We start from the raw sequence: 16,022 nt of genomic DNA, 5'->3' as shown, positions 1-16,022 counted from the left end.
TTATTTTTTTATGAATTATCTCAGGAGCAGAATTCAGTTTTATTGAATGTCCAGTTGATTAAAAACAAAAAAAAGTTGAGATTGAAGCTTGTTATAACAAAGTTCAGGTACTTGGTGAAACTGGACCAAGTTAACACAGGCCAGCCTTTAAAACTGTAATTTGCTCTGGTGTGATTCAGCATGATCAGCAAGCCCTATTTTTCTTCAGCTAGACAATAACCTTCTCAGAAAGCTTGTGAGATGAGTAACATCAGTTGACAGAGCGTTGAGTAGAAAGATTGTAATTGGGATTTTGATGCTGGGGGAAAGATGTCTATTTTTTATAGGTTGCCTTTTGCATCTTCAAAGTATACAAGCAGATGGTATGAAAAGTTGTAAGGATCATTATCTTGTGCCTGGACTATGGCAAGATGGATTTGAATGTGCTAGCAATTACCAATATTGAGCTCTTTTACTTCAATCCAGTAGATAAAACGAAGTCCCCAGGGGTTGATCCCAAGCAGCTGGCTGCAGAGCTCCAAAAGGTTTCTCTACAGCAGTCGCCTCTAGTCACTTCCTCAGGAGTGGAAAAGGGATCTCACATTCATTCTGGAACCACTTCTGCTGCCTCCAGCGCTGTTCCCAGCCCTGGTCAGCCTGGTTCTCCGTCCGTGAGCAAAAAGCGGCACAGCAGCAAGGTAAGAAGCTTCTCAGTTATGCGGCAATAACACTTTGATGACAGGAAGAAACTGCCTATTTATCTTCTTTAGTGAGGCAAGAAATCACAGCACATATTGATGAATTCATATCTGTGACAGTGATGAGTATTACTGTTAAGATATAGAAGGAAAGGAGATTATGCAATTTATCCAAGGTCATAAAAGATTGGGCCCTCTCTGAAAATAGAATTCTCTAACTTAATATTATTGTTTTTAAACAAAATAATTGCCCTTCTCATTCTTTGTTGTTGTTGAATTTTTAACTGCATCCTACGTGATGGTGAGGTACTAGTTCCACAGAAGCAGCTGCTATCACTAAGATCGTCCATCTCTATACTAAGCTCCTGTTGGAAGTGTTACAAGCTATGAATAATCAGAGCAAAATTAAGCATTTCTCTGAAAGCCAGGGAAAGAATGAAAAATATATTTACTATCAAAATGTGTTTTGTCACTAGCTAATTCCTGTGAACTTGTTAAGCATAATTTCTCATTTTCTTTGCCACATCCTGTCCATTTCTCAGCTGAACTTCTTGTATACCCACCTGCACACCTGGAAAAGGCAGAGTGGGAATTTAGTAGCATTTTTTTCACAGCTGAAACTGGAAACTAGATCACAAAGTCACCTATCACATTTTTGCTCTTCATGTCAAAAAAGTTAAAGCTGAAGTGAAAATCAGTCCTGCTGAGACTGCGTTTGCTTAAGCAATTTGCATGACAGCTAAGCTGATTGCTATCCTGAACACCCAGCTTCTTACTGGTTTACTATTGGAAACAAAGCTCTACGTTGCCAACAAGATGCTTTTTAGATGTTTATTTCTCTGCATCTTCATTGCTTTTTGGGACTGCTAGGTTCCCACTGCATTATTGTTGTGTTTGTATTTTTGTGCTGTTAAAGCTATGACTGTAATTTGAACTACAAATGCGTTAGGTACTGTATAAACAAAAACCAGCAAATGGTGCCTGCTCATTTCAGAAAGCTCTTCAATATGCTTACATAACTTTCATGTGAAAGGAAGCACAAAAATCTCTTTCATCCAGCAATTTGGCAAAACCTGTAAATATATTTATTAATCAGTTAATTCTGTCTTGCCACAATGCCCGTAGATGTTTTATGAGCTAATTCAGGCCTAGGATGCACAAGTTAAATCCATGAGATTTGGAGCACCGAACCAAATTTTGAGATTTCCTGCACCAAACTTCAGGGATCTGGCAGAATTGCCTAATTGTCAGGTGAACAGTTGGTTTCATTACACCTTACTCTCGAAATTGTACACATCTACATAGGAACTAGTTTGCCATGTGGTTTATGTTTACCAGTGAGAATAATGCACTTCTGAAGGTACAATTCATGAGACTGGATGAAACCCGCCATTGAGGTGCATGCACTGCACAGAAAGGAGAGGGCAGGGCTCTTCGTGTCACTATCTATGCTGAAACCTCTTTCGTTTGGTTAGATGAATCACACTCCTAAATTCATTGCATCGTGTATGGCAGTCCCTAAATCCTTGATGTGTGGTGTATCCTGGAGAGATGCCTCTCTCTGTCCACATGAGGAGACTGGGTTCCCAGCTTTGGCACTGCAGCAGGTCACCTAAAGTTAGATGCATAAATTTCATTTCCTGCCTCACAGGGGATTTAGTAATCTTCTATGAAAATTCAGCTGGAGGCTTATAAAGATGAAACAAAAAAATTATTAAAACTAATGCCTTTATGTAGGGGATGCAAAAGTCAAAACTAATGAGGTAAATATTTAAAACATTCTTTGCTTATTTCTGAAAATCACATTAAGAATCATTTCTTTCATAACAACTGTGGCTCTTGTTGACTTGCATGGTTTCTGCTCATTGACTGCAGGCCAAGTTTATAATGGTGCTGAGCTCTCTTAGAGAAAACTCCTGCTTATCCTTTCTGGAACAGCTCTCTGCCCTGGGCTGACAGCATTTCTAGGCAGGCTGCAGCCTTGCCAAAGTATCATGACAGACTAAATATCCAAACTGCCTAGATCTTGTTTTTGTTACTGTTCTTATTTTTAGCAAGTAAAATCTTTTTTTCTTTTTCTTTTTCTTTTTTTTTTTTAATACTTTTGTATAGGATATACACTCCAGAAATGTAGGAGTCTCTTTGATATTCTGCAGTGCTGATTCTTTCATATTTAATGTTTTGTCCCAGTACTAGAGAGAGAGATAGTGCGTAGCATCAGAGCCTGGCATGAGCAAAGAGTTTCACATCGTGGTAATGACAACCTTCCCCAGCAGGTGTAATGGCATTACAAAACACCAGCTCTTACACAGGCGCAAAGAGTGTCAAAAGAAATTAGAATGAAATTGAATTAGCCATCACAGGAGAGATTTAACCTTTGGGAGCCTCAAGCTGACTATATTCTCTGCAGACCTGTTTCTTTTATAATGTAGATGCGTGATCATTCTACAGTGCAGATTACATCCAGGATATAAGTGCCCTATAGAAACATTTAATTGTCTTATATCTTGAAGAATGGGTTGTTTTTCTAGATCCTGAGATCCTTTACTCCTAGAGAAGTTATCAGTGAAATGCTATTCCTTCTTTTCAAATTAGTCCTCACTGAGGCCCTGGTAAAGAACGATACTTATTTGCATCTCTGCCTTTCAGTCCAGATCCAACTTCAAAGTTGGCCCAGCTCTGAGCTGGGGGTTGGACCAGATGACCTGGAGAAATCTTTCAGTCTAAATTATTCATGTTTCTTTGAAATATTTGAGAAGTTCTTCATGGTCAGTTTAAAATCAGCTGACATCAGAGAGAAAACAAAATATGTAATATGCTGCATCACAGTCTTGTAAATGAATCCAGAGATTTAACAAAACATAAAACTGCACTTTTTTTTTTTTTTTTTTTCACAAACAAGTAGATGAAAGCAAAATAACTGCACAGCTAAAAGGAACTCCACTTTAACCACATTTGGAAGTCCCCACACAAATTTGGCATGCCCATTCCCTTTTCTCTGAACTCATTCTGCAATATCCATACTAATACATTCTGTATTAGATGATATTTGAAGTGAACAAACTCATTATTTTTTCTATTCAAACTTCTGAAAAATTAGAGCATTTCAACTATCTGGCAGTGATTTTGTAGCTGCAGCTAACTCCATGTTATTTTGTAGTATTGTCAGTATAAACTAGTATAGACTGAGGTCAGAACTATTAAAGTATAATAAAATTAATTTTAGAGGTAAAGTATGAGAAATGTAAGCCATTTAGGCCCTATTTTGAAAGTTTGCATGATACTCAGATAGGCCTGTGTCTGTGCCAAAAGGAGTGAAGTTCTCTCTTTGAATATTCTTTCAGGGACCAAACAAATTTTAGGAGTAGTTTGCTATCAATCTAAAATATCATTTAAGATTCAGAACATTTTATAAACTATTGATGACCTATTTGAGCTTTTAGAGGGACTACACTTCTCTAAAAGCTTTGTAAGGTACCAAGAAAAGCTAATTTAAAAATTTTCAAGGAGAATTATTTTTGAGAGGCACATGCATTTCGAGAAAAATCAATATTTCTTTTTTTTTTTCTGAAAAAGTTAGAGTTTGTAAAGAAGCACACCTAGAAGGCAAGGTAAAATGTGTAAACCAAACAAAAATATGGCAATACAAGACAGTGAGTATAACTATATAACAGGCAGGTTTTGGGTGCGTTTCTCCCTTGTTATCTGTTGCGCTAGTGTTTGCCTGGGATTTTTGGGATTAGTTCTGGTCTGCAGATCTGAGTGACTGAGGGGATATTTCTTCATCATAAACTTGAAAAGGGTAGTGCATCACCTTAACTTCATGCTCTGGTCTGGGAGTCAGGGGCTCTGCATTGGCCTAATTTAAAACAATTCATACCAAACATCCTGAGAAAATCTCTGAGGGGTTTTTTTTGGAGGGTAGGGCAGCACAAAAGAGGCAGATGGGTTTTACTCTTCTTAGAAAGTGAAAGAAATCCTAAATACACATAATAATATGTCAGACTGCTGGTCACATCTGGACAAACAGGAAAAGGTGACTTCCAGATCAGTCTTCAGAAAGCAGTAAGTTTGTCCTTGTTTGCACCCTTTGTTTTCTGCTGCATCAACCAAGGAAGCAGATGTGGAGAGAATGCAAAAATATTCAAATCCTGCTACTGAACCAAAGACAGCTTTCTTGCTTGACTGATGTCTTGCAGATTAGAGGTAGGTCCAGGATGGCTCAGGGCCCACCATTTAACAGAACAGCATGTTTTTGAGAGTCCAGGATTTGAAGCAAATGGTGATAGGATTTTCCAACTACTAAAAAACAGGAAGGAAGAAAAGGAAAAAAAAATATGTATACTGAGGATTTTATTGCTTTTGTCAGCAACCTGGAGAAGCTCAGTGACAGAGAACAGAAAGGAACAAGCACAATTATGCAGTGTTGTAAATGGGAGGACAGAAAATTTGAATTTCATGTCATGGAAAGTTTGTGGAGGAGTTTGAAGATGATGTGGTGCAACTGAATTTATTATCGTAAAACACAGGATAAAGAAAAAATATATGAGATGGCTTGTAATTGTGAAATCCACTTGTACACGACTCAGTTTTTGTACTGTTCATTCCACTCTTTCTACATATTTTCAGCTAAATGCAGTTTAAACTACTTTGCCTTTCAGTAGAAATATGGCTGTGTTCTACTTGGCGTGGTATTTGGGTTCTCTTTGTAACCTTCACTTTTGTTAGACAGGGTTAACGCTATGTGTCTTTTCTCCCCATGCCTCCCTGTGTGACCAATGTGCTCAGACTGTAAAGACTTGGGTGTTCAAGTTGTCTGATTCTGTGCTTGCACGAAGGCTGATCAAAATAGCAGGCTTGGGGCGCAAGTGCTGTTGAAATATCATAACTATTCATTTTGAGCATACAAATTGGAGACAATTAAACATTTTTTAAAAAAAATATGTGGCACTACAGCAGTATAAACAACACCTGTTTAAAAAGTTAACTGTGAAAATCTATTATTTCCAATATGTGTGTGTTTATATTTGTGAGTGTGTGCCTATGTATTTATTTATGTATTTTAATCTGGCAGCCTGCGGAAACTACGAAGTCTGCTTCCCATCCAATCACTGGAGAAATACAGGTAAATATGTAGTTTTTTGCTGTGTAAATTGTTCTTGCTACTAGCTGCATTTTTCTGATGAATAAGTTTGCAGAAAACATTCTCCAATAACTGATTTCTTATTCAATTCCAGCCCCTTGAAATGTCACTCATGTAAGTCAGTGCTTGATTTTTGCCTCTGTCATTAATGTTGGCTTATGAAATACAAACAGAAGAACAGAAAATACTACTATTACTGAACGGGCTAAAAATGTAGTGTAATTAATTCCGATCTTTAACCTTTGGGCACTTACTGTGGTTTACTTCACAAACTCCCAGGCTTTACATTTAAGCAAAGACTGCTATGGGTTTCTCATAATACGATCTATTTCCAGGCAATATCGAGTTTGTGGTTATATCTTATGTAAACTGACTTTACATTTTTAAACAGTGGAACTTGGAGCAGCAGAATAAATGAAGCCTAACTTCCTATAGATTTCTGTCTTTTTTTTTTCCTTAATTAATCACTCTCTCTTATACTAGTACTAAGGGTCTTTCCATAGTATTATAACATACTTCCCAGTATTATAACATACTTCCCTGGCTTGGGCTTCAGGTAGTCAGAGTTGTGTAATTCCTACTCAATAAACTGTCTATTGCTGAGAATAATATCAAGGGTTCAGATTTCATCTGCCTTTTCCTGATCAGAATATGCGTGTTTCCTTTTTTATTTATTTATTTTATTTTTAACCATTTTTTAACCAATACTGACAGACTTTGAAAGCAAAATTTGTTTCAAGATCCAACATAATCATGTAGAATCTCATTCTAGTCAGAACAGAGAGAAAAAAAAATCTAAAATGTGTTTATTTCCAGTCAAAATAAAAGTCTAAAACTCATTTTATTCAAAGGATTTTGTAGAGGTATTGAATCATTTAGAAAGTAAAATTAAAAAAATCTTATTGTGTTTTAATGGATTCTCTAGCTTCAAATCAACTATGACAAACACCTTGGCAACCTTATCATCCACATCCTTCAGGCAAGAAACCTTGCTCCCAGAGACAACAATGGCTATTCTGACCCCTTTGTTAAAGTTTATCTTCTTCCAGGGAGAGGGTAAGTGTTTAGGAGAAATTTTAACCTGAACTTTCTTTTAATTTGTGTTTGTTACTTGTCACTAATATCTAAAAATCCAGGTATGATACCGGGAAAAATGCTGGATTTTTAATAGAGCGCCAGATCCTATTCCCAGGAGAACATGCATACTTTGCTAATGATCTCATAGACTTCATGATCATTCCTGTAGAATTATTTTTTTTTTTCATGTTTCCATTTTAAAAGTCTAATACATGCAAAAATATGTATTAAAAGAACAATAAACACTACTGAAACATACTAAATAAATGTAATACTCTCTGTAATGTGGAAAACTACATATTAAGGTTAAAATGGAATTGTTGCTTCAGCTCAAGACATTCTGAATTTGGCACAGATTTGCAAACATGCATAATCAAAGTACCTGAGATAAATTTATGGTTGCAGTATAATATCAAAGGGGAGAAATATTAGATAGAAAACATTCATTCCATGTGATTTATTCACTTTTTTTAAGAGCTAAGGTGTGATTTTAGAAATTCTGGTAAATATCTAATGACTATACAAATTGCTAATCACTTTTTCACAGACCATGGCTTTTTTGGACTCTGTAATTACAAATTTCTAATTAGTGTTTCCTTTAAAAGATATGTTTCTGTATCAGCAATATTATAACTCTTTTTTGTGCCCTAAAGTTGCAGAATGTCATACATATGCATAAGTATACATGGTTATAGTAATCCTGCTGACTTCAGTGACAATACCTAAAGCTAAGCTGATGGATCAGACCTCAGATAGAAAAGACAAATTCCTGAAAACTCCTCTGCTTGTGCAATCACACTCATCCAAAAGGACTCGTAGGCTAGGACCATGCAACTAAAATCTGAATTTCTATTCTCTTCAAAGTAACAGGAAAGTGAGTGCTTGGGTCACAGTTCAGCATTTGGCATATGGGCAAGACCCGCTAAAACACATGCATATTCTTTTGTATCTTATTCATTCCAGCCATACTGCGTTCAATGTTGTTCAGTGGCACTGGGCCCAAAACTGTTACTGAATATAATGGGAACAGGTCCTAAATCTCGAGGTTTTTTTTTTTTAATGCACCTAAGAGTCTTGTAAAATACTTGTCAAATCAATCTTTCTGGGAATTTTGCAGGTACATTCACTGATATAGAAATAACACTTTGAACTAGAGAGGTGTTCACCCTGTAGAGGTCTAAGCCAGACACAAATATAGGTTTAAACTTGTGACCAAGTTCCAAGGAATTTGGATTTTAGTTTTGTTTGGGTTCATTATTTTAAAACATGGCAATGTTACAGTCTTGCATGTAACTTGGGGCTTTAGGGGATAATGAAAATGAAGAGATTCTCAAAAGTGCCAAACTTGTTTCTGAAAGGAGAAACTTGAATTGCTAATGAATATCTTTTAACTGTAGTTCAGTCCATGCTAGACTTCTTATTCTTCCTAACACCTCTATTTCCTTTGATTCTGATACTAGAAACTACCCATTATTCACGTTTTCTTTCATCTCTGTTCTCATTTTCTCTCACACTGCTTCCTCTGTGTTCCTGTCTCTGTAAATGCTGGGTATGCAGACAAGTCATGGTTGTCCAAAATGCGAGGTAGGGTATACTATCTTCCAATTTTATTCTTTCATTTTTATATGCATGCATATTTTGATAAGCCTGTACATTCAACTCTGAATTTCTCTTTAGTTTTGATGACAGGCGATAGCAGTGTGGTTTTGCTGTTTATTCTCTAATGAATCCCATTTCCAGGTCAAAAGGACTGGAAACAAGTAATTAATAGCCCTTAATATTCTAGGCCCAAACAGTTATGACAAATTTATTTTTAATTCTGGAAGAATTTAGTTCAGAGATATTTAAACATTCTTTCTCACTCACTGAAAGTTGCAAAATAATTAGCTGTGAACTTATGTCAAAATTTTGGGTGGTGTTACTGCCAAGAGAAACAGGCACTGTTTGGAAATGAAATGGACTATTTTTCTCTCTACACATTGCACAGTGTGTAGACATTAAAGCCAGGTATAATTCTAGATAATTGCCCAGCTGGCTTTAAAGCTGCTTGGCCACATAAATGGCTATTTGTGGTAAACAAATTTGAATTTTTAGTTATTGAAATTACTAGTGCTTTTTTGTCCTGGAGGTGGAAACGTAAGGCAAAACTCCATTTTGAAGATATGTTAATATCAGTCCAAGCTAAGTACATAATCATAGCAATTTATCTCTAATTCTGAATTTGTTTAAAAGTAGAAACCTGACCAGAAAAATCAACAGATGAATTTTAATAAGCAGATCTTCTCTATCATCAGCCTGTTTCTTCATTAATAAAATTATTTAATGAATGTGTTTAAATGTCACATTGTATGTGCAGTTATTAAATTATACTGTTTTCATTGTACTTGCAGTTGTATTATGCATTAATAAACTATAATTACAGAAGCACAGAGAAAAGATAAGAGACTAATGCAGTTTGTACCATTTTACAGAGCATACTCTTTAAATTTCAAGTGCAAATTATTTCATACTAGGTATAGACTGGTTTAATGAATGCATTTTATTAAAACATCACCATCTGTTAATTACGATTGTTGGGGGGAAGGTGCATTGGTGTATTTGCCAGATCCTTCCCTTCAGAGGTCTGGAAACCTTCATCTGTCATCCAGCTTAGCCTGGGTCTGCACATCCTTAGAAGTGGTCAAGGTCTCCTGCTTCCCTCTGTAACAGATCCAGACCATAGGTTACATGAATGCGGGCTAATGCCACCCAGATACTGTATGGACTTCACTGTAAATACTACAGTTACCATGTTAACAACACATTTACCTTTTGTCACTGCCAGGTCTAAAACTCAACGCTGCATGAATCACCTTCTCGCATATTTCTGAAAAGAATCAGAAACTTTGAAAAGGTGATGAAATTGTAATATCGCAAAAGGAAATCCATGAAAGGAAAGGGAATGTCTTGGTGTCATTTTCTTAGCAGAGTGAGCAAAGTGTCCTTTCCTACTTTCTTCAAAAAGATGAAAGTATAATAGTTCCTTAACACCAGAAAATCATATGACATTTAGTCAGGCCCAAGCTGTATAATGCTATCCTGGCTTAGTTAAGGTAAGAAGTAAGTGGGTTATGCTGGGTGTAGGAGGAGTTTGGATAAGTTAATATTTCATTAATAGTTGATCAGAATAGACATTTATTTGAGGAGTATTGTGAGCCCAGAGAGAGTGAGATGCTGCCAGCCCAGCTGTCTCTTGCCTGTGTCCCACGTCTCCATATGGGTCAGTCAAATCTCATTAATACTTTGAGTGATGGCGTTGCTTTTCTCAGAGAGAGTGGGAAAAGAAGGCTACTGAGGTGCTTAAAAAATTTAAATGCATTACTGAATAGGATTTGCCATCGAAACCTAGTTTCCAAAAGGGTTCAGATTTTGTATTTCAGCTTTCCTTCCAAGATATGCAAAGAAATAACTTTGTGTTTCTTTTTCATATCCTCTTGGTCCCCCTAGATTTTAATTCATCCTTTTCCTACTGACATAAAAGAGGAAAGAAATATTTTTCTTTTTTTTTCTTTTTTCAAAAACATACCATTCTATACTATGGCTGACAGGACTGATTGAACTGTGGATAGCTGCTGCTTTCTTCTCATAAGCAGAGGTGGACAGATACTTTATTTCAGGGGTCCCAATGCCCTTCACATTTTTCGATAAACTGGAAGACAGTGAATAGCGTGTGTTGCAAGAAAATAAATGGAACTGCATAGAATGACTAGAGCAAAAAGTAAGAGTGAAAATAACTGCAAGTTCCTGTCATTAAAACATATCAGTCTAACAGGCAGCTTGGGTATGACCACCTGCTTTTGGAGAATAAGGCCACTACATACTCCAGAATAATTAGAGGGGAGCACTGCACAGTAGAATTGAGTTTGTTGAGTGAAACTGCTGGTGCTGCAGACCCAACATAGACATATACGTGTCAGTAAAATACATGCATCTTTCACATAACCTTAATTCAGACCTGCTTCAGCCTGGTACCATGCATGGTACACTATTAGTGACTAGCTGATTAAATCAGTCCCTGGAGTGAATCTTCTGAGTTAATCTCATATGAAAGGAATCTAGTTCATTAGTTCTGAGACCATGCCACAGTGTGTACCAAAACACAGTTCAATCAAGTCAGAAGTGAGAATCAGGAGAACAGCACGCTACCAAAAATTAATGTAGGGGACCCACGAGAGAGTTTAATAGGGCAGATACAGATCATTCTGTGTCATTTGGCCTTAGTGCTGGAGAGCAGTCTTGGGCACATTTAATTTAGTAAGGGCAGTTGACTTGCAGACTGGCGAAAAGAGGTTCTTTACCTTATATCTTGTTGAGTTTTCAAAGTATTAAAAGCTTTTCATGTTCTCCTACCCAGCTGTTTGAGATGTCCATTAAAATTTATATTAAATTAAAATTGGAATGGAAGCAAATCTGACATCAAAGCTTGATGAATCCATATTCTGTTAAATGTTAGTCTATTCCTTTCTCTATACTCAGGAAATGCAAAGCACAGGAGAAAGCACTACAGATTCTTTTTAAAAACAGATTATGCAGCCAAACTTTTTATTCTTGGCTATTGATAAAAACAATCATGAGCTTGATGCACTTTTATGTCTGTTTCCAATGCAGTTAGAGGTATAGGCAGAGAACAGGATCAATAAGAAATTAGTGTTTCTATCATTAACAGGATATTAGTTACCCCATGGTATTCATTAAATGTTCTTGTGAGGTGGGACTTCTATAATTAGAGACTCTAACCTATAAATATAATGGATTCATGCTACTTTAAAGTGCTAATAGGAGGATGGTCTTGGAAAAGAAATCAATGCATTATCACTGCAATTTATAATCAGAGTCCAACACCTACAACGTGAGAACAAAGCATACGTGCACGTGCTGACTGATGCTTCATGTTGAAACAGCTGTAGGCAGAGCCAGCCTGCTGGAGTCAGAGGAAGATGTTTTAACAAACCATGTCGGGAAAGCATACTAAAGGAAAAAACCCAAAGGCTGTCATTGTCCTCTTGTAACCCTGAGTTGTTGCAGAAATGGCAGATGCGGTTCTTTTCTTTTTCTGGTTTTTCGTTTGTGGGTGTGTTTCTGCATTAGAACTGAAAGAAACAAAAAATCACTAATGTAATGTTTCCTTCCTTTGTTCAAATTCAGTGCTGAGTACAAGCGGAGAACTAAGTACGTGCAGAAAAGCTTGAATCCTGAGTGGAATCAGACGGTCATTTATAAAAATATCTCCATGGAGCAGGTGCGTGACTGGTAGTGCTGTTCAGTGCAATTTGCTGCTTTATTATTTGTATGGTCTGCAGTGCTTACTGTGAAGGGAGCAGTGCTATTGGCAGTTCTGTGAACCCCGGTAAAATCTTGCCAAGTTTAGAGGAAATTTGGAGCTATTTCCTTGCCTCTGATAGAGATTACTACATCAATACTCTTTTCTTGTCCCTTCTACTCATGAAAATAGTAATTTTGGGGGGTTACACTCACAATCATGTCATAAATACAGAAGTGGCAATTTTAAAAATTATAATGGAATACAGTGAGGGAATAAATTAAGACATAAGTTTCTGAAGTAGATGCAGAAAACACTATCACTCTGTTCCAAAAGCCATGCAAGCTCACACAAAACACAGGTCCAATCATTTTCTTGCTCATAAATATTTATGAAATGTAGAGATACGTTTTTGGATTTAGCAGCAATTTACAGCAATGGGCCTGAAATATGAATCACCTGAAAAAAAAAAAAATTAGAAGATGTTTAATTTCCTTGCTATAGAAAGATTTAACTCACATCTGGGAAAGAAGACTGTGGAAGTCTTCCCTGTTTCTTGGTGGCTTCCTAACTACAACTGACCTAAAGGGTTAACTGAGGCAGTATGAAGCAATTGAGTCCTCTTTTTCTCCATCTCCCCTCTTAAGGGACTTGTTACCATTTTAAAAAGGCACAAAGGGCAAAATGATGATGTCCATTTGTTTAAATTATGAAGTATATTTTATAGAATAATGGATCTGTACATAGTCCTAAATCTTTTCTCCTTTTTTAGTGTTTTGTTCTTGATACTTTCAGCTTGATTTTTCAAGGCCATTTAACCTTTAAGTACTTCTTAAAAAAGCCCAGTGAATAGATTTCCCAGTGCTTTCAGTATACTTCTCCAACACAACACCAAGACTTCAATATTATCTTCCCAGTCTAAAATTTCATTGTTCGTTTTTCTTGTTAATTGAGAGAAACATAGATTAAGGAACTTTTTTTCATGTGGAGCAAAATCCTTCCCACAGAGAGACTTGCATGGTTGCCCATGCAATCTACACATCTGAACTTAACAGGCAGTAGCTCAGATTTACTTTGGAGATCCCTGTTGTATGTCATGGTTATGGTTTACTGGGGTTTGCATGCAGTTTCGTGTAGGCTTGCATAAATCGTAGCTCATTGACAGAGAAAGTGTCAGAAAAAAAATCCTGTGATGTTTGTTTAGCTGCAATATAAACCCTAGGTCTTCTGGGTTTAGTGAAAAGGTTTGGGAAGTCTTAGCAATTTTTCCAAATTGAGCTTTCCATTTAAGAAAGGCTCTTCCTTTTATTTAATTTGCTTCTGGGTTCTGCTGTGACATTTCACAGAGCTGTAATTAAGAGTGCTTGGGTATTGGACATTCAATGGCTCTTTTGAGATTTTAAATTGGATAACGATCTTAGTTTAGGATTTCTTTGATAGAGATTTTTATGAGAGATCTCCTAGTATCTTAGATGTCCAGTTTTGACTATTATTTGATGAAGTTTGCCTTTAGGTCACATGTTGAATTCTCTGAACTTTTGCTTTCTATTTGCAAATCTCCTCCTTTTCCCTTCCTCTGAGACTGTTATGCAGTGCTTATGATTATAAGTGTGTAAGCTTCGTCTGAGCACCACATATGTTGTATATTTTGTCACATAGAATTGTGTGCAGGGAATAGCATTTCCTTCCACACCTTTCCATGGCTTGTATCTAGTGCTAAGATACCAGTGTGAGTGATTATTCTCCTATAAAATTCAGTGCCCTGGCTTAGAGAATATACAGTAAAGCACACTTCTAAATCAGCAAATAATTCCATGCTTATAAGTACCCTCTACAGTTTGAAAAACTATCACCATGCAATAGTATATCGTTTGCACTCATAACCGTCACAAATGGATATTTCAAAATAGTTAGGAAGATATAAAGAGAAGTACAAGACAATAATTGTGAAAGACGGAGGATGAGTGTTCTGATCACTAAACAAGCAAAACTGCATCATACTGCAAGTTATACAGAGTTAGCAGTCATACCATCACATAAATTCATTAATCTTTATGAATATTACTTCTTTAAAAAGCATTTCCTTTCCCTCTATCAAAGCATGGGTTGCTTGCTGACAGCAAATAAGTATTATTAAATATTTCCTAATATAGTTCTTTTAACGTCACTGTCTAGACTTTAACTGGTTGTACAATTTTTCATTTTCCTTTTCTCTTTCATAACCTAGCTGAAATTAAAGTGAAAATAATTATGGGAAATAGATCACTCTTTGAAATGAAACAGACTCTTTCAAGGTCGGAATTATTATTTTTATCACATAGCAGATTCTACTTTGACAGTTGGAGAAAAAATAAATTAAACTGTGAATATTTAGTAATTTAAGGGTTTTGTTAAGTAATAAAGTGTCAATAATTACAAATTGAGAGGAAGGCCAAGTACACACATTACAAATATTGTATAATAATTGTTAACTCGTGTCAAATACCTACCCAAAGCATAAAAGAAAGCATTAGAATGATTTAAGGAGAAGATGGCAAAAGAGGTAAGTTCTGTTGCTGATCAGGCCGCTTGTCAGAAAGCAAATAAAAGTATTTTCTTAAATGATGGATATAATTCATTAAAGCAAATAGCTTTTGCTCTAGCTCATGTCCTTAAATTGAAGCTAATATATTTAGAAAGAGTAATATTTTCAAAATCCTTGAGTGATGTAGAAGCCTATGTCTGATACTTTTCTTTTCTTTCCAAATACTTTTCTTTTCTTTCCAAAAGTAAGAAAAGCTTTCTTATGAATCAGTAAGGTGTTGGCACTTAAATCTTACTTAATAGCTTGGACAAGAGAAAGTAAGTTTCTAAGTGACCTTGCAAAAGTCTTTTTGTCCTTCTAAGGACTGAAGTACAGTAATACGGAGGAGTACAATAAAATGTTAAATAGGAATGCAAACAAAACTAAGTATAATGCATGATCTAATACAACCTTCATTTCTACTCATCAAATATCCTGACTGACTGCAATCTTTTATAGTATTTCTGAAGTAATTGTAGGAATTTACTTTCAGCATAGGAGAAAAAATGCATTAAGATTGTTTTTTTCCTCATACAAATCCTTGTATGAGATTTTTCAAGGAATATGTATTAAATATTTCAAGTAATGCAGATTTAGTTACACAGACCCGCATTATCTGTAATAATACCCAGTCATCTCCAGGCATTTAAAACAAGAAACAGACACTTTTGTAGGTGTGGTGTCTGTTATGTCTTCCATAAGAGAAACTATTCACATTGCTGGTTTGTGCATATTCCTTCATTTTCTTTAAATGATGGTTGTCTACAGCAGCCTAAAGCTAACTGGAGTTCATATGCAGTAATATGCTTTTGGTTGGTTTTTCTTTTTAATTTTTTCTTTTTTTAATTTTTCCATAAGGCAAAGCCAGATATTAGTTGCATCTTAGTAACATTTTTTTCATAATATGCTTGGAACTCAGATGAGATTCACATGTGTAGACTGCTTTCCTTCTTTTAGGAACGCTCTCATTTTCCTGCTGCTACAGAAACCCACAGTCAGATGGACAGTGGGTTTCTGCCACCTATTTCAGTATCGCTGTCAAGTTCCTGTTGGGGATCTGAACTTGTGGCTTCATGACCTAAAACTAGATGATGTAAGGCAGAACCCTACTTTGCTGTGATGGTATAATGGCTGCTTTTAAAATCACTAGCCATTGAGTGTTCTTTGCCTTCAATAGTGGTACATATATATATATATCTTCAGAAAAGCAAATTTTCCTCCTCTTTGAAACTCATTTCATGCACTCTGCCTAATAAAGCTCTT

At 36.1% G+C, this 16,022-nt stretch overlaps 1 protein-coding gene across 1 annotated transcript in view; it reads left to right on the top strand.

Annotated features, from left to right (window-relative positions):
* PCLO (piccolo presynaptic cytomatrix protein) overlaps positions 1-16,022 on the top strand; it is a 385,829-nt gene that overhangs the window by 301,798 nt on the left and 68,009 nt on the right. The window contains exons 14-18 of the mRNA XM_074166467.1: positions 466-677; positions 5,752-5,802; positions 6,746-6,876; positions 8,455-8,481; positions 12,082-12,175. Of these exons, the coding sequence (XP_074022568.1) occupies positions 466-677; positions 5,752-5,802; positions 6,746-6,876; positions 8,455-8,481; positions 12,082-12,175 (515 nt within the window). The remainder of the gene's footprint in view (positions 1-465; positions 678-5,751; positions 5,803-6,745; positions 6,877-8,454; positions 8,482-12,081; positions 12,176-16,022) is intronic.

Source organism: Numenius arquata, chromosome 2 (genome assembly GCF_964106895.1).
Source record: "Numenius arquata chromosome 2, bNumArq3.hap1.1, whole genome shotgun sequence".
Lineage (NCBI taxonomy): Eukaryota > Metazoa > Chordata > Aves > Charadriiformes > Scolopacidae > Numenius > Numenius arquata.
Note: the sequence above shows the minus strand (reverse complement) of the source record. Positions and strands in the feature narration are given on the sequence as shown.